Source organism: Lepidochelys kempii, chromosome 4 (assembly GCF_965140265.1).
Source record: "Lepidochelys kempii isolate rLepKem1 chromosome 4, rLepKem1.hap2, whole genome shotgun sequence".
Taxonomy (NCBI): Eukaryota; Metazoa; Chordata; order Testudines; family Cheloniidae; genus Lepidochelys; species Lepidochelys kempii.
Window position 1 is genome coordinate 64,397,247 of NC_133259.1, and position 19,646 is coordinate 64,416,892.

The 19,646-nt window shown below is 39.8% G+C and overlaps 1 protein-coding gene across 9 annotated transcripts in view; it reads right to left on the reverse strand.

The window, feature by feature from the left end:
* FSTL5 (follistatin like 5) overlaps nucleotides 1–19,646 on the reverse strand; it is a 561,575-nt gene that overhangs the window by 500,631 nt on the left and 41,298 nt on the right. For 8 of the 9 annotated variants that reach the window (XM_073341502.1, XM_073341509.1, XM_073341503.1 and 5 more), the window contains one exon: nucleotides 14,041–14,179. The exons of the other annotated variant lie outside the window; for it this stretch is intronic. In XM_073341502.1, the coding sequence (XP_073197603.1) occupies nucleotides 14,041–14,163 (123 nt within the window). In that variant the 5' untranslated portion in view covers nucleotides 14,164–14,179. The remainder of the gene's footprint in view (nucleotides 1–14,040; nucleotides 14,180–19,646) is intronic. 9 annotated transcript variants of the gene reach the window in all.

Consider the following 19,646-nt stretch of genomic DNA (forward strand, 5'->3'; position numbering starts at 1 on the left):
CAGCCTGTGGTGAGAGGAATCTAAGTTTGTAAGGGCACTGAAAGTGTTCAGATCAGCTTAGAATGCATCCTGCTTTTATTTCATTTGACCAAATCTGACTTGTTGTGCTTTGACTTATAATAACTTAAAATTTATCTTTGTAGTTAATAAATTTGTTTGTTGCGGTTCAGTGATGAGACAGAACACAGCTTTATGCAAGCAAACAGGCTGGTCAGCGGAGATGGGCTGTTCTGCCCCCCCTGCCTTCCACCTTCTCCTTTTATTATATTTCTCCCCCTAAGCATTACACACTGCTACACAAAGGAATGTATGACGTTGATTCATATGCTTAGTTACCATCCTCTATCTACTACAATCCTGGTTCTCAGGCCTTGAGCCCAGGCTAAAGAAACCTCCCACAGTTGCTGTCCAAACAATCAAGTTCTCAGGGTTCATATCTAGCCCTTGTCCTTGGAGAGAGCAATGTGTGCATTGCTCCTAGGAAACAGTCAGGGTGTGCCCCGCCTGCTTCCAGGTGGAATAGCTAGACATTAACCCTTCATTTGTTTATTCTACCTGAAGCAGTGCATTTGGTTTGAAGCATGTCAGAGACCAGGGCTGGCCTTACCATGAGGCGAACTGAGGTGGCCACCTCAGGTGCCAGACTGTGGGGGGCACCACTAGGACCCAGAGTGTAGAAAACTGTGTCTGCTGCTGGTGCATATGTATCCTCTCTGCTCTAGATGCACAGAGATGGTGGAGTGCTATGCTGGAGGAAGGAGGGAACAAGAGACATAACAGGCAGGGAGTAGAAAAGGTGGGAATAACAGAAAGCAGCAGGAGCTGCAGGGAGACAGAGGAGGAGGAGCCTCTTATGTACCTCTCTAGCACCCCCAGGAGCCTGGACTGATTAACACCAGCTTCTCAGGGAGCTTCCTGTTTCCTGCTTCCCTGAACCCACTTGAGGAGAACAGGCAATCAACTAAAGTAGTAGGAGCCTGTTAGGCCCTTAAGATGCTGATATCTTCCCTCACTCAGGCCCTGCTACCAGCCTGCTTATTTGTCCCCTTCAACTGAGTGTTGAGAGCCACTATAGCTGGCACAGAACACCAGTCATGAGTGAAAGAAAATGCCCCTCTGGGGCAGCATTCAGAAAAAGAAATAAAGCAAAGGAAGCTTTTCTATCTAATCAGGAAGGAGCTCTCCTGAGTTACATAGACACAAATGTTCACGGTGAGCCTTCCAGCCCCAGTGAGGATGTGAGTGGTGAGGAGATGCCTGATTTTCCAGTTAGTCAGAGTGCAGGTGACCTGGCAGCTACTGCAGCATCCATATCTCCATCTCAAATGGATGTAACCATGCACATTCCTGAAGAAAATGGTAGATCAGAAAAGAGTGTGGTGGAGGCACAAGAAACAGCTGCTGCTGAGTTTAGTTCCTTAAGTCTAGATGATCCAGGACTGTGGACGCACTTGAGCAGTAGCCTGAGGGACTTCCTTGTACTGCATGGGCCACAGCAAGTGAAAATCTTCATGTTCCCTGAAGACAATGAAAATAGAAGTTTCCAGCCAACACATTACTGCCGTGAAATCCCCAATGGTGACAAAGTGGAGAGGCCATGGCTTATGTACTCAAAACCCCAGAATGCTACATACTGTTTTTGTTGCAAACTCTTCCACTCTAATGTTTCAGCCTGTTTGGGTTCTACAGGAACAAAAGGACTGGAAAAATCTGGCTAGAAATCTGGCATGCCATGAAAAGGCAGCAAATCACCAGAGAGCATTCCACAGGTTGAAAGAGCTTGAGATGAGGCTAAAGCTAAAGGCCACCATAGATGACCAGCATCAAGAGAAGATTTCATCAGAGTCTCTTTACTGGCAAAATGTTCTGAAAAGGCTCATTGCCATTGTGAGAATGCTTGCTACCCAAAACCTAGCAGAGTGTGGCACTTCGGATCAGCTGTATGTGCCAAACAATGGAAACTTCCTTAAAATTGTGGAGCTGTACTTCAGGAGCATCTAAGAAGAGTCACCACCCAAGAAATGTACACACCACTACCTTGGAAAAACAATTCAAAATGAAATCATACAGTTACTGGCAACAAAAGTCAAACAGAAGATTGTGACAGATCTGAAGTCAGCAAGATATTACTCTGTTATTCTGGACTGCACTCCTGACATTAGCCATATGGAACAAATGACTTTAATGGTGCATTTTGTAACAACAACAGAACCTAGTGAAAATGTCCCTGCAATGGTGACTGTCTTAGAGTACTTTCTAGAATTTTTTGACATTGATGATACTACAGGACCTGGTACGACAAATGTGGTTCTTAAAAAGCTGGAAGATACGGGAATTGCTTTACTGACATGAGAGGTCAGGGCTACGATAATGGTGCCAACATGAGAGGAAAGAACATAGGAGTGCAAACATGGATCCGAGAGTTAAACCCTTGAGGTTTTTTTTGTCCCTTGCAGTTCTCATTCATTGAATTTAGTGGTCAGTGATGCAGCATCAGCTTCTAGTGAGGCTGCTGAATTTTTCAATGTAATTCAAAGCATCTATGTATTTCTCTCTGCATCAGCTCATCGATGGCAAATTTTGAAGCAACATCAGGGATCATCCTCTCTGACACAGAAACCACTGAGTGCCACATGATGGGAAAGTCGAGCGGAGGCGATAAAGCCTATCAAACATCAAATTGGGAAGGTAGATGGTGCCATAGTTGCCATTATGGAGGATAATGCTATGACAGAAACTGTTCATGGGAGAACAGTGGCAGAGGGAAATGGAATCACCAGAAACATACATAACTTCAAATTTCTGTGTGGCTTAGTGTTGTGGCATGACATACTGTTTGAAATAAATATTGTAAGCAAAGTCATACCTACAGTATTACTGGTCAGATGAGGGATTTCAAAATGTTCTGAAGAGTGCCCAGAAGTTGGCAGAGGAACTTCCCACTGAAGCTATTTTCCCACCCATTCAAGAATACAAGAGTCACCAAAGAAGAAGACATTTTGATTATGAGGCCTGGGATAATCCCATAAGAGATCCCAAACAACAATTCAAAGTTGAATTCTTTAACCAGGTGCTAGATTGTGCAAGAGTCAGTTGAAGAACGTTTCATGCAGCTCAAGGAACACAGCAGTATATTTGGGATGTTGTATGATATTCCAAAACTCCTCACTATATCTGAAGAAGACCTACACCAGCAATGCAGGGCACTAGAGACAGTGTTGACACATGATGACATGCCCTATATTGATGCGAGTGATTTAGGTGATGAACCGAAAACCCTTTCAAGATACATTTCAGCAGGATGAACTCCAAAGGCTTTTCTGGAATATATGTGCACATATAAGATGACCACCCTCTTTCCAAATGCTTTTGTTGCTCTGCGCATAATTTGAACACTTCCTGTAACAGTTGCCAGTGGAGAACGCAGCTTCTCCAAGCTGAAGTTAATAAAAAGACATCTATGCTCCACAATAACACAGGAGAGGCTGGTCAGCCTTGCAACCATCTCAATAGAGCATGAGCTGGCCCAGACTGTGGACCTTCAGCAGTTCAAATCTTTGCAACCAAGAAGGCATGGAAAGCACCACTTTGATTATTCAAACAGATAAAAATGCCAATGTTTACTATGCAGACAAAAAAAGTTACATTTGCTGTTCAGGTGTTTGAAAGTTAAGTGTTACTTAAAATTTTTGAACAAGGCATTTTAAGTTGTTAGTTCTCCTTTATTGGGGTAGGCAGCAGAGCAGTACCGTGAGAGGAACAAGAAGAAGGCAGAATTGAGACCTTTCAAAGTTTTGGCCCAAGCGACGGGGCATGAGGGCATCATTTGAGCTCCTCACCTCAGGCACCAAAATGTTCTGGGCCGGTCCTGTCAAAGACTCCCCTTAGGATAACAACCTTGGTACATATCAATTTATTTGTTAAATTGACTAATTCATATAAGCTTGCAGTGTCCAGCAGGCATAATTGGACACTGCAAGACCAAGGTTCCTAGGGTTGTGTCTGGGACCAGAGATATTGGCTAATGTCATTCGGTTGCACAATCATAGGAGCAGCTTACATGCTGGAGGCTGTACGTGAACAGCCCAGGAGTGGGGGTTCTCACAGCAGAGCAGGGTAAGGCTGGCTCCCAGAGTTGAGCACTAGAGTGACTTAGCAGATCACCGGTCCAGATAACACCAGGAGAATGTCACAGTGGCACAGCAAGCAGGGTGTATGTGCGGCTTGTTACTCCACTTGGAGTTCATACTTTAAGCACTGATATTTGTGATGTTAAGTGAGTCTTAAGTGCACTGGCTAAGAACAGTCAGAAGGAGGTCACAGTTTTGTTATTTTTCTGTCTGTTTATTTCAGGTGGGGGAAATAAGCACAAGAAAGCAGAAAAATGATTACCAGTGAAGCAGCTACAAAACTAGAGCTGGCCAGTCTGGAAGTAGCAGAGAAGAAAAAGGACCATGAGTTTCAAGTGTGGCAGGCAGAAATGAGGCTCAAAGAAGAGGAGCTGCACACAGAAGGGCTATGGAGGCAGAGGCAGCCAGAGAGGAGGCTGCACACAGAAGGCTATGGGAGAAAAAGGGAGAGGAAGAGAAGAAAAAAAGAGAGAGCGAGGAGAAAGAGAGAGAAAACACCAGCTCGAGAAGCAGAACCAGAGGCCCCCGACCCCAATGACTCCCATCACTCCAAAAATCCACAAATGGGAACACTTATGTCCTGCATATAGTGAAGAGGATGATATTGCTGAATATCTGAATACCTTTGGAAGACTGTGTGTAATACATGAAATCCCTGATGATAAGAGAGTTCCTACCCTGACTGTGAAATTAACTGGTAAAGCTCGAAATGTATTCAATGGAATGTCTATCAAAGAGGTTTTAGACTACTGTAAATTTAAAAATAATGTTTTGGAAAGTTTTCAGATTACCCCCAGAAACATATGGAATTAAATTTGGGAATTTTAAAAGGGATATTGGGATGAGTAATGGGGAATATGTAAACAAAATGAAAGATTTGTTGGGAAAATGGGTGAGGCGTAAAGAGGTGGCAAGTTTTGAAGGAATGCTTGATCTTGTTGCTCAAAAGCATTTCCTAAGCATATGTAAGGCTGATGTAAAGCAGTATCTATGGGACAAAGATGTAAAGACCGTGGATGAGATGGCATTTTTAGCTTATGCCTTCAAACAGACTCAGGCATCTATTGAGGGCAGGCCATAGAAACAGTGGTTTAAAACTGGTGAGAAGGGAGGATCCCATTTTGCCCCTGGGAAGAGAGAAGGGGGTTGGGAGCCTAAACATTCTCTTACCCAAAAACAGACCTCTACTGGTAACTCCTATCCCAAATTTCCTGTAAAAGCAAAAGAGCCCATAAGGTGCTAATTCTACTGCTCACCTGAGGAATAAATGCCCTGTGCTGGGAGGAAGCAAGCAACCAATAGCTCATGTTAACTCTTCTGTCCTCAACACAGAAAACCCCAAAGCAATTGAAACCTATCATATTGGTTTTGTGAGGTTAGCCTCTGCAGAACCAAATATGGAGCATGTTAAGGCTGTCCAAATAGATGGCAGGGCATACTTGGGATACAGGGGCCCAGATCTCTCTGGTTAAGCAGAGTGTGGTCCCAAAGGCCAGTATGCTAACTGGCCAATGGCAGAGATTGTGGGGGTGGGCAAAAGCAGATTTCTCATAGCACTAGCTAAAATCCATGTGGTGTGGGAAGGTTTGGAAAGTGTTTCGACTTAGTCAACCTGCTTCTTGGTAATGATTTTTTTTGTGTAGCTCAGGTTAAAGTATTTGCCTGCAGCAGGAGGGAGTTTTATACTGGGACACCCGAGGGAAAGGGTAAGGTCTCAGGAACTGCTGAGAGAATGGAAAAGAGTCTCCTTGATTCTTCTGCAGCAGGGGGAAGCCACATGCTTCCAGGTGGGAGGGTGGTTGAGACCAACTCCTGCACTGCAACTGGAGGCAACACCACATCAGGAATGGATGGGGGTGTAATGCCTGCCAGGGAGAGAACTGTCCAGGTTGTTAGCTGCCAGCAGGTCACAGCTGAACCAGAGATAAACCCAGCTCTAGGAAGCATAGAGAAATGTGTCCCAGAGAAGAGCCCAGAGAAGGGGCAGGGAATCTCAGAAACCACTGAGGTGGGTGAGGATTCCTGTGACTCTGTAACACAGGGAAGCAGTGTGCTTCCAAGAATAGGAGAGGCTGAGACTAGCTCCTTTCCAACAGAAGGCAACATGCCCTCAGGCACGGGGCAGGAGAGGTGTTGTCAGTGATTAAGGAAACTGTCTCACTTGTTAGCTGGCAGAGTTTTACAGATGAACAAGGGATAGAAGCCTTCTTATGGAACACAGAGAAATGTGTCTTAGGAGGGGGCCAAGAGGAGGAAACTGGGGAAGGAATAGTGGGGGTACAGGAATGTCTCCTCAAAAGTCACTTGGGGCAGAATGCCCAGGACACTAGGAGTATGGCTGGGTCAGCATCTGTGCACCCAGGCACTCAGCCTGTGACCCAGGTTTTGAGAAGCAACTGTGTAACTGACCTCCTGGAAGGAGCAGTCACACAGCTGACTTCTCAGGGACAGAGAAACGGGTGATGGAGGGTACCCCAAGCCAGGTCCCAGTTTTTCAGGATGCTGTTTCTGGTAAGTTTTTAGAAAGTAACTCTGTCGCTTTACATCAAGATGCAGCTCTAACACTTGTGACAGCAGAAGAGTTGAGATCAGGAAATTGCCAGGTGGTAGTTTGTAAGAACACAAATGACCCAACTGACAAAAGGGGGTGTTTTCCCGCAGGCTAGTGAGAGACAGTTATGGGAAAACTGCTGGGAAGAGAAAAGGAGTACTTGTGGCACCTTAGAGAAGAGGTGCATGTGATCAAAGGGTAAACACACCTAGCCCACAGATCACAGATCACAGCCCTCTAGGGGACAGGGAAGGACTCACTGCTGGGAGGGAGAAACACCAGGTAACCTCAAAAAGGGAACTGGATTTCCTACATATGTACAGTCTTGGGGTTGGGAGACCGTTCCCCAAAGGGTCAGTCAATGTGCAGGATCCCCCTGAACACCTATCTTGCCAGATCCTGAGGCACCAAAATTCCAGAAACATTATTAAATTAAGAGCCCACACAGAGGGGAATACTGGGGGGAAAGAAAAACCAGTGACTGATTACATGGGAGAGAGTTGAAGGACACCCTGGGTAATGAACAAACTAACCTAAAACTACACTATCTGAACAGAGGGTGTGGTATCATAAAGATACAATTTCTAATGATTTCAGATGTGAGACTTCATATTAATAAATGATCTACAACAGCTCATTAGCAATGCAAGACAACTTCCAAATGGAAAGGCCCTTACACATTTATTCAGTGTCTTTGCTTATGGAGAACCTGGAGAAACTTGCAAAACAGTAAACCCAAATAACATTCAGACATAGCTTAACATCCCTCTGAATAACCACAGCAAAATATTCTTTGGAGTTTGATCTAAAAAGACAACCTGGAGTAAATTTTTTAGAAATGCTCGCTCATCACTGACTTTACTAAATGCTTCTGTTGATGCCAACGGATATTTTACCGTTGACTTGGAGTGGCAACAGTTAGGCCAGTGCTGAGTTCTTTTAAAAATTCTACCCATAATCTCCTCCAGATTCTAGAACTTCTTATTCATCTTTCTGAAGTATTACACCAATGAAATCCCCCTTATACCTAAACCCACTCTTTGACCTGATTTTCTGTTTTTGTGACCACAGTGAAAGATAGGACAAGGATTTTGTTCATTTTCTTTTTCTTTTCTTGCATGGCATAATTTTGACAATGTTCTTTTGAAGAAAACCAGTGATGATAAACCACTTAAGCAAGACCAAACAACTAATAGTACTGCACAATTAAAATATAAATACAGATCACTGTTCTAAAACTAATGGAAAATCTTATTAAAGGAAATGTACTCTTTAAAGAAGCCCCATTTTGGACAACAGAGATATGATACTGAGCAGTAATTAAAATTCTGTGATCAAATATAATAGGCTATTGTTGAGCCAAAGTGACATAATCACAAGAACATTTTCTTGATAACTGGAAATTTCCCAGTTGTCCAATGGTCCATTAGTTTAAGTTTAATTCATACAGTCAAACATTTGAATTTAATTGACATGATATTATGGTAATGTCTGAACTATTGTCAATTTACATGCACAGAGTTGACAAGTTACAGATAATTGAATTTTATTCCCTTAGAAAATTTCCAGAAGGCAGGATGAGACATACTGCTTAGATGCCAGCTGGTCATTTTGTATAATGGGTACTAAAAATACCATAAATGAAACTTTTAATAGTTTCAATTAATAACTGATAAAATTCGACTTCTTCTCATAAAATCATTTTCTTGTATGGACCCTTCACATTTTGTGATCTTTTTACTGAAATACTATAAAGTGAATTGATTAGCTCAAATGGGGAAGAAATTTCTGGTAATTCCTAATGATAAAATGAAATCTATCAAAATAACATTAAACATTTTTTCTATTAACATATAACTATATGTAATGGTATTGTCATGAGAAATTGCAAATGGGGAAATGGTAGTTCCAATGGCATTGGATCCAAATATTCATTAACTACCAGTGTGATCACCCACACCCCTAGACTGCACTGGGGTTGGCCAGGACCATTGCAGCCCAGGCCCAGAACTGAGGTATCTAAGTACTCAGACTTATATTGCCACATCTTTCTGTGTAAAGTTAGCCAAAAATGAAAGATTAGATATTGAAAGCTTGTTTGCAAGACTGTCAATGTCAAGTGATGCAAAAGACAGCACCGCTGTCTCCTTGAGAAAGTCTTGTACATATAGTCTCAGGGAAGGGTTAACAGTCTTTGTCAATGATGAGACTAGTTGTTCCCTGCTGGCCTGCATCAATCATAAAGAACTAAGTTCTCTACAGTCTCAGCATAATTTTTTTTGTATAATCTGTATGGTCCAATCAGTCTGAAGCATCTGTTGTCAAACATCTTTCATCATATTTCATCTATTGCTGGTATGTGTAAACCCAGATGATCTGTGAAAATGAAGCCAGAGAACAGAAACTACCCTTTTGATGGCTGAAAATAAAAAAAATAAAATAAACAGATAAAAGAGATAAAGAAAAAAATCTTTTAAGAGGATACAGACTCTTGTGGCCTTCTGAAAGAGCTCTGATTCCCTTGACCAGTAAGGGCAGACCATCAACACAAGTCCCTCACCCCAACAAAGTAAATCTGTCCCAACCTCAAAACTGAGGAAGGCAATGACCAGACCATGACAAATTCAAAAGTGCCTACCACCTAACCTACAATCCCAATCCAGAAACTAAATTAAGAGTGTGGCAAATTCTGTGAAATGAGACAGTTATTACCTGTTATAGTTCAATGGTCATTTTGTTAGCTAAGAAATCTTGAGCTGATTCAAAAGATGTCATGAGATGGCTGTTAAAGGCACAAAGCATTAGCAGCCACAGAGGTTTCAATGCCACTGTGGTGAGGAAACCCATAAACGCATGCAGGGACTTCCTGTCTAGCAAGTGACTGGTACAGCAGAACCAGTCCCAATTTAACTCCACCTCATGACTCCCACGCAAGATAGATACATTGTATTCTATCCAGTTATGGTGTAGGGCACCTCTTGAATTGCAGATTGGATACAAAAAGCACAGCCATATCACCTCCTCATTAATTCCTCCTTAATTCAAGCTGAGCTGAACTCCTGGCCAGAATCAACTGTATCGAAAGCAGTCCAGCAGTATCACCCAACAAGCTTTCAGTAATGCAATGCAAACCATTTGCATGAAATTATGGACATCTGAAACTTTATTAACCATTGAACATGCACTTAGCATCACGAACCTAAAACCGGCATCTTTGTTTAGCAACATCACACTGAGAGTTAATGACAAGCAATACCAGTTGGATTAATATTAAACCTCTCAATTCTGGTTTACACTGTAGACATGATTTCTTTTTGCCTTGTCTTCCTCTGTCTGCTACAACAGAAATCAAAGAACCCAAGAACTCACCATTGATCTCTCCCCCAGGCCTCTCTAACCCTGGTTAGGGTAGCATTGCAAGAGAGAAAGAGAAACAGTTTGGAACCAAGTGGTGTGTTTGTTTTCTTGTAAGATAGAGAGGTTCTCTGGGGCAGGAGGAAAAGGCAAATGGAAGAAGGGCTGTGGGAAGTCATATGATGTTTCTAGGAAAGCTGACAGTAACCCACTTCCAAATTATAATGTCTTCACGGTGAGAAAAACACTGGTGATTTAGGTCCTGTTCCACTGTTTTCACAGTACAATAGGATTTACATGGGGAAGCTAGAGGTTGGTAAGTATAAGATGTGTATATTTGTTTTCCTGGGTGATGTGGTTTCAGTTGGCTAATTTGCATCGTATTTCTAGAGAATTCATACACTGAGCATTAGTTAGTGATATCTGAAGAACTTGTTGATTTAATTTATAATAGACTTTACTAAGACTATTAAATCAGTGGATTAGGGAATCTTCTCTCTTTTTTATTATCTTTAGTAAGGATGTTGCTGCCTTCAGTGGCAACTATAGCTTTCCCTGGTAACATTCTTGGCAGCTATTTTGTGTTTGTGTGTGTAACATTGTGACATTTTAATAGTCAATGATCTCCCTTCAGAACTAAATTCCATCCATGGAAACCCACTAATTTCAGGATTTGGTCATGAATACTGTAAATTATATATATACCATATAATATGGTCTAAATTAACCTCAAAGTTGCCTGAGTTTTCCTATACCTACTTGCAACTCTGTGAAAAAAAAAATCTGCACAAAAGTGGTATATAACCCATTTTTAAATATAAATGCACAAAACCTTTGTGAATATCTAAACTTGCTAACTACAGAAACAGTGTAAACAGTAACTACCTCCTCAAGCTGATAAGTTAATCATTTCAAGTTAACTAAGAAGAAATGGGATACTTGTGTTTTCACCTGACAGTTGAAACTACTCTGACTGTACTGTAATCATTGGTTAAGCTTCCCAGCACTGCAGCAACAGTGAATCATCATTTGTTTTCACTTTATGTAGCCATAAACCATTCAGAAATGTTACTTACTCAATAGCAAGCAACACCTTGCTGTACTTGTGATCATCTTTTACCCGCAATAAGCAATCTTGCATAATTGAATTTATTTATTTAAACATTTGAAATATACAATGCTTGTTGGAAGCAGAAAAGGCTCAGATTCTCAGAGTACATACCCGATATAAAATATTATTTGTTAAATACTTTGAATGTATGTCTGTGCCAGAATTGATTCCAAAAAAAGCTGACTTTAGGACATGTTTTTTTATCTTTTTGTTTTACTCTAATATTGAAAGCTAGATCATTTTATCATCTAGAAACATTTTCCAGAAAATAATCAACACAGAGATTTTGTTGGTTAGAGGTCAGAACTCATTTTAGTTCTCAGTTTTATCTACTTCACTTTTATCACTCACTTTTTTTCTCTTTTTAAAACTTTAATTTTATCTTTTTCAAAGAAATAAAAATACAAGGTATGCTAACAGAATGTGCCATCACTTCTGCAGTAAAACATAACATTCCAGTCCCCCTACTTCTTAACAGTTATTTTCAAGGACAGTGGACATGATTCTGAACTAGTGTAACTCAGGAATTACTCCACTAGAGTAAATCAGAAGTTAAAAATTCCCATCATTAAAGTTGGTCAGGAAATTTTTTGACAAGTAGGTTTTTTTCCCCTGGAAAATGCCAATTTGTCAAAATCAAAACGTTTAATGGGAATGTATCAATTTTAATGAGACTTTGGTTAGAAAATTTCCCCAAGTCTGGGATAGAATTGTGGTCAATACCAGAGAGAGAAAGAAATAGAATGACACCCCAGAATAGCCAACAGCCTGGTGGCTAGGGCATTCACTTGAAATGTGGAAGATTCAGAATGAAGTCTCTGATCTAAATCAGGAAGATTCTTCCATATCACAGTGGGTAACCTAAAAGGTTATTCTGGGTGTTTATCGAAAAACTTTGAAAAGTCTTGGTTTCATACCAGTGTGGAATGGGAAAATTTTTGAGATCTTGTAAATTTTCATGGGACAGGAAAACCATTTCCTGACCAGCTCTATCCAGCATTGATTGCACTCTGTAAGCAGGAGCCATTACCAACCTGCAGTATAAAAAACTCCACACACTTTAAGGTCCAACCTCACCTAATTCTGGGGGTTTAGCTTTACAGCAATAAAGTAACAAACACCAGCTCACACTTTCTACCAGGTTTGACTGTTCAGAGGATTTTTCCCCCTTAGGAATGTTCAGTCCACAGTCTACATCTTTCTTTTCCCCGAGAGAGAATCCCACTTCCTTTATAGACAGATGGTGATGACAAGTCATGTCAGTGAGTCAACAGGACTCATTTAAACCTTTCCCAAAAGTACCAACATTCACTAGACGGAGGGTGTTTCAGGAAAACACTGCCAGTCTGGTACATTCTCACAACTAATTGCAAACAAAAATTTATTAGTATAATATCAGAGGCCTTTTTAATAGAATTGACTAATTAAAATAAAGCAATGATGGTTTAGAGATGAGAGACAAAAAATAATCTTCTATTTTTTATCTATGTTAATCTCCACAAACTATGTTTGTAATCTGTATCATATTCTGTTTTCAAACATAAAACAGCTATCTAAGAATTACTCCACCAACAACACTACGAACAGACTAATGTTAACTTAACTAGAGGTAACTAGAGACCACGTAAATCTAAAAAATATATTCTTAGTTGTTTTTTTATCTCCTGCTTCTGTCTCTATCTCTGCTTTCATCTCCATTCTTCCTCTTTTTTTCTTTTCCACCGAAACTGTCTGTATTTCCAGTGTTGTTTTCATGGTCACCCTTCCTGTCTGTCTGTTTTAATTTCCTCCTAGTTTCAGTCTATTATTTTCTCATTTTTCTTTCTTCTCCTTGCTACTATAGAGTATGCTTCTCTGAAATTGCATAAATGGAACTGAATTAACAGGTAAAGTCTAAGACCCTGATCCTGCCAAGTAGTCCACTTACCAGTTTAAAATGAAGCACATATATGAGTGTTTGCAGGACTGGGCCTCACGTACTCAAGACATTCTTAGCACGTGCTGATATTGGAATAATAATCCACAGAGGATTCATACTATAACATTTCTTTGTAATTTTACTAAAATATAGTGTTTACATATTTTATGTTCCATCTGTAAGAAATATACTGTACTTACACAAAAATGTACATTCATGGGCAAATCCTTCAATATTTACTTAGGCAAAATTTCCACTGGTTTCAATGGTGAGTTTCACCTGAATATAGACCGAGTGAGAACTTCAGGATTTGGGCTCATCTTTACAAACTTACAAATAGCAGGAAATAGTTTTGATATTTTGTAAAGTACATGAAGAAATTTAACTAAAACACCTTGAAATGTTAATACCAACCCACTTAGCTGGTTTCAAAATACTTAGATATTTAATACAGATAATGGCCCTGATTCTCCAACTGAAGTGCACCTTGCACAAGCCCAGAAGTAGGGGGCAAAGGTGGTTTTAAGTCACAGTTGTGGCCCCATGCTTGTCCAGGTGCTGCTTCTGTCTTTGGCATAAGTTAAAGCAATTTAAAGGCTGTTTTAGTCTATGCCAACTGCAGGCAACCCCCAGGGCCCATTATAGCAGTCAAGTATACCTTTCTATGGCCACTCACCTACATTGGCAGCCCAGTGAGGAGCAGTTTAGGAGATGCTATGATGATTCTATACCACTAGAGAATCACTGTATGCAAGGGGAGTTATCTGGTGGCTATGGAAACTGGATTTAAGGCTGTTTTGATCCCTGGAAAGTTGCAAAGCATCTCCATTATACTGATTAATTAGAGCAATATTCTGAAGATTTTATTATTGGAAAGAGTTTCTTCCTAAACGGTTACTCTGATAAAATAAAAGTTTATTGAGTAAATTATTCCTTATTTGTGGAAAAGCAAAGAATGCTAGAAAATAATCAGTACCTTGTGGCGTAATCTTACTAGAGGCTGATAGGGCTTAAAGTCATATCCTTCCTTGGCTGGCCACCCTTCTGCTCCCAACAAAATGCATCCAAGAAATAAAACAGCTGACCACCACATAAACATCCTTACTGGTTTCCTCCTGTCAAAATAAAAAAATAGTAAAAGATTAATGACAGACCATTAAAATAATTTTGCCACAAATAATCTAATAAAAACTAAAAATATTTAAATTCCATTTGTAGACTAGAATAGATGCTATTAAAATTATCTAGCATAAGCTGTCTGATAGCCCAAAAATAATGATGGGCTGGTGTTTAGGAATCAAAAAATGACTAGGTTGTATTGGACTAAATATTTCTAATCAGCATTCAGCACCTATACCATAGTTTGACTGTGGAGGAAAAAAATATGTAAAGGACAGTACATAAAAGAAAAGCATTGAAGAAAACAAAAATATTTTTTTAAACTGAAGAGCAGAAAAGAAGGAAAACACCAGTGACATGGCCCAGTGTTTTTTGTTTATAAGCATATTCTCCAGCATTTCACTGTCTATGTATGATGCCATCTCCCATATATATTCACTATTCTAGTTATCGTACAGGATTTGCAAACATAAACTATATGCAATGCATTGTACATGTGAACACATACCCTATTATGTCCCAATATTCGGGAGAACTTCTTAAATCAAGGTACTGGGGTCACACATTTTATGAGCTTCATTAATGATGTCTGCACTCTATGTGTATTTATATTCCAGTGACTAAAATCCCGAAGTCCTGGTCCAATATGTGATGGAATGCGTAAAAAATGCGTTGGATTCTTTGGGAGAAAACTCTTCTTTGATTGTTTCAAAACCCCCAGCTGAGCTGTGGCTGAGCTCAGTTAGCATAGCTTAGGAAGGTTGTGAGGGAACAAAGATTCTAAAACCTGTCAGGGACTACTCTGATTATTGGCATAAAGTAGACCAGCCCCAGGAGCTGTTATAAAACTGTGATTATCTGCAATGACAGCCAAGCGTAGATAAACTCATAGAATCATAGGACTGGAAGGGATCTCGAGAGGTCATCTAATCCGGGCCCTGGACTGAACGTAGCACAGTCCCACCATACACCTTCCATTACCCAACACAACATGTCCCTTAGCGCTGTACGCGTTGTGTTACAAGACTATTATTCCATCAGCAGTAGGACACCAGAAGAATTCTCTAGTCTGGTATTCACTAATGGCTAATTCTGCTGACTTTGTAGCCCAGCAGAGGTGGCATAATGAAGAAGCCATAATGAAACCCAGAAGTAGGGCCTCAATCAGGAACCTGGATAGTCTATCCTCAAGACATCACTCACAGGAGGATTAGGGATTAGGAAGGTTTTATATGTTTGTTTAATGATTTGTTTAGTGAATTTCCTTACAACTTTTCCTTTTATATGTGTGTATCCCCTAAAGTATGAGACAGGGAAAATATAACTTTAAATATATAAAATAAATATCCTGTGAATTGGTACTTCTCTAGCCATCACCCAGAATTAAAGGAGGTATTGTTTGTACCTTTGTTTTGTTTTACTATATTCTAGGTGCTGTATCTATAAGCATACATTGGGAAACTTGATCTTCGTTATGCTGGTTTATATCCTGTTAACATCAGAATTTAACATATTCCCCTCACCCCCCGCTATTCAGCCCAGACCCACCCACGGAAATCCATGAGCCTAAGGTGAGATATATGTCAGAAAAACAACAAAATAACTTGACTTTTCAACAGTTGATGTTTTCAACAGTTGTTTTGTTCGCATATGCAGTGCTGTTACTTTGTGTACGTTTGTGGAGTGAGAAAGAGTTTTTTGGAACACACTCAAGGTGTGTGGATGAAGGATGATCCTGTGATTATGACAGGGGCTCAAGAGACTCTGATTCAGTTTGAGGTTCTGCTGCAGAATTGCTGTATGAACATGGGCAAGGCACTTCATCTCTTTGTGCCTCAGTTCCCCATTGGTAAAATTAAGATAATACTTCCTTTCTTATTTCCTTTGTGTGTCTTGTCTAGAGGACCCTTAGCAAATTTGGATGGAATATAGCAAATAGTTTTGGCAATAAGAACTGAAAACAAACAAACAAAACAAAAACAAACCATTTCAATTTGAAACAAACAGCAAAATAGTGATCCAAGATGACATTTCATTTAGAAAATGATATTTCAAGTCAACATTCCAAATGTTTTCTGTGACTCAAACACATTTTTTTTCTGTCTTTCAATTTTGTGAGGGGAAAAAAAGCAGTTTCATTATTAAAAAAAAACCTCCTCCTCTCCTTTCCCTCCCCCAACCCCACCAGATTTCCTGTTTGGCCACTGAGCTGAAATATCAATTATTTGCTCAGCTCTGGTCTTCTCTCCTCCTACTGTAAAATCTTTGGGGCAAGGACTCTTTCTTACTATATGTTTATACAGAATCTAGCACAATGGGACCAGGATCTTGGCCTGACATTGTAGTACAATAATAAATAATAATGACTACTTCCATTCACCTAAGTTTGGTGGGGATGATGAAGGAGAAAAGATAAAGGTAGAGTGAGGGGAAGGGCGAGTAAATCCAACAGTTTATGGATTCACCAACCATTGCATACACCCCTCAGAGAATGGAGGAGCAGGAATAGTAGGAGTCATTGTGGGTTCAAAAGTTTAACAGTCCATAACCTTTGTTGGGGAGACAGATTTAAGCAATTTCAGCCTTTGAGGAACTCTCCTTTGCCAAGCCTAATTACCTGGGCTTGGTACAGGCGCAAGGTAAACCTCTATTACCAGTGACCTATAAAAGATATATCATGCAGTATGCACATTTATGATACTATAGAAATTATTATAAAGCATACAGCATGATCTGCTGAAAAGGTTGGAAAGCCCACTGGTAAAACCATAGAGTTCAAAAGTATTCCACATAACTCAGAAAACTGCAGCTTCCATTCTGGGCTATTTCTGCAATTGAAACAGAGTATCTTGCTTTGTGTTTAGAAAGCACTCAACATTTTGAGAACTGCTGCCATCTAAATACTGAATGCTAATTACCTCAAAAGGGTTGATCCAAGATCAAAGTTTCTAAAGATTTAAAATAGCCTCTCAATCCTGAGCCTCTTTAGAATCAAATCCAAAAAGGCAATTGAAATTTAGTAAGGTGGATTTCATGAGTCACAACATGATCTTCCAGGATTCATACTTAATACAATTGTATTAAAGCTAGTGGTATTTAGTTAACGTATTTCACCTTTAGAAATAATTTTAAAAGGTCGAGATTTCTTTTTAACTTTATATTCAGCCATTTTGAATTGTAAATAACATTTTATATTGTGAACACCACAGAGGACACTTTGAAAGACAGTTAAGAACACAGGGATAATTTATTTCACAATATTTTGAAGTAGCATCTCTAACTTCAGGTGCTGAAACACCTCAATAGCTATTCTTATTTGCATAGATGGTCAATTTGCATAAATGGTCAATTTGTTGACAGCTCAGTGGGAATGCTGAAAATCATGTGATAAACCCAATGTAACTTTTTATGATACACTGAAACTTGAAAGAGATAAATTTTAAATCCAGATCTTCTCTGTTCAAAGCCCAGTTATTGGACATTGCTTTGGATTATGCAGGAATCAAAAAGGGACAGAATCCTCTTGTTTAGATCCAGAGCATCCTTTGTTGCTGCTGCAATCTCCTATTCTGGGTGCAGGGGATGTTGGCTGATGGAACACATCAGTTACTCAATTTCAGGCTGTTCATACCCATGTACAGGCAGGCCAAGTTTGCTCTTTACACATACAAATCAGACTATTAAATTTAAAAATAATTATAAATACATGGGATGGTGATATCAATATGCTAAATTTCATACATCATGCACCTTTGACGGCCTTACCTGCACTCTACCCATTACTCCATTACCCTGGACTCTTTCTAACATTCCAAATCTCTGAGCAGCTCCAAAGTCTTTATTTTTTTAAATCAACATAGCACATAAATGTTTGCTTCAGGCCCTCAACCCAATATGGAATTTCCCTACCAAAATTGCACTGTTCTGGAGGTGCTGGACATACATTATTCAGTCCCAGGCAAGTGACAGGTTTACGGTCTGATTTATTAGGATTAAAATAGGAAATGTATGTTAGTGAAAAGGGGAGAATCCAAGCTAATGCACTGGCTTCTAGCTCTGGCAGGTCCTTAGATATCAGACTTTAAAATTATGACACACAAAAGAGGCTGCCAGGAACTACTGAAAAGTCATAGAAAGTTCATGTCACAGTTGCTTCTGAGGAAAGGTGAAGTCTTTTCTTAAAACAAATTGTTAACATTCTCTGCTAGTTCAGATCTCCTCACTTTCTGCTGACACCTAGAGAAGCAGAAATACAGCTGGGAAGGTAATTTATATAAGCTTTCCAGAAAATTCTATTTAGGTACTTACATATGTTCAACCTGTATTATCTGAGCACCTCACATACACAAGACCAACCTTATCCCTTAACATTATATTCTATAAAGGGCAAGAGAAAATCAATACATCTGTTATTGAAATTGGTGCATTTTTCCTTTTAGGGTTCTTGTATCTTCCATTGGTACTGGGAGCCCATATCATATACTATATTTTATAAATAAAAGTCTTCTGGCTATTCAGCTTCTATAGAGGAGTCCGTAGAGTTTGTAAGTGTCTATGGACGCTCCATACATTCTTCTATAAGATACTATAAAATCATCCATTGAGATACCAAAATTACACCTGCTTGCAAACTCTTCTGCATTATAAATACCTTCCCTCTATCAGACGTATCAGTCCTACATTAATGATTGTTTCTTCCAAAGCAAATCCTAACCTAACCTTTGCAAAATGGCATAGGAACAGGGATTGTTTCACTGCACAAAGGGTGGGACAGAATTTGTTTGCCATGATGATAGTGCTACTCCTCTCCCCTGTGAAGTTAAGCTTCACTGATCTCTGGCTTCTTATACAAGGGAGATGAGTGAGGAGCAGATCAGGCTGGAGAGACTACTGCATCTGCTGAGGGGCACTCGTAATGGTTTCTTCTCCCCTTCACCACATGAACGCCCAGCTAACTGGCATGGACAGTGGGGGAAAGCATTTGTGCAGCAGATACTTTTATCATTTAGGTGGATTGCTATTTGTCATCTGGAATGTACTGGAATCCCCTGCTCCTCCACCTACACATGCATAACTCCCAATGATATTAATGATGGTATATAGGGAGAGAAAAATCAAACTACTTAAAAACAAGGAAAGTTTAATTACAAGGAACTTAGTAAGGACCAGATAAGATCTATCCAGGAAGGACCTATAAGAATCACACTTACAGTCTTATACAAAATGTCTGAGAGTCTCCTGTTTATATTTCTTATAGGACCATGAATTTCAGAGATATGCTATATACTGAAACTAGCATCTCCACAGACAACACAGTAAAAAGATGGGGGCTGAGATCTATGCAAGTCTCTCTCAGATTGATCTCTCTATGCAAGATGACTTACTATTTACTTTTTCCCTTAGCATCTTGCAGCTAGTATCCCTCTGCTGCCAATTTGTAGATTTTTGGTAAGAACAAAAAGA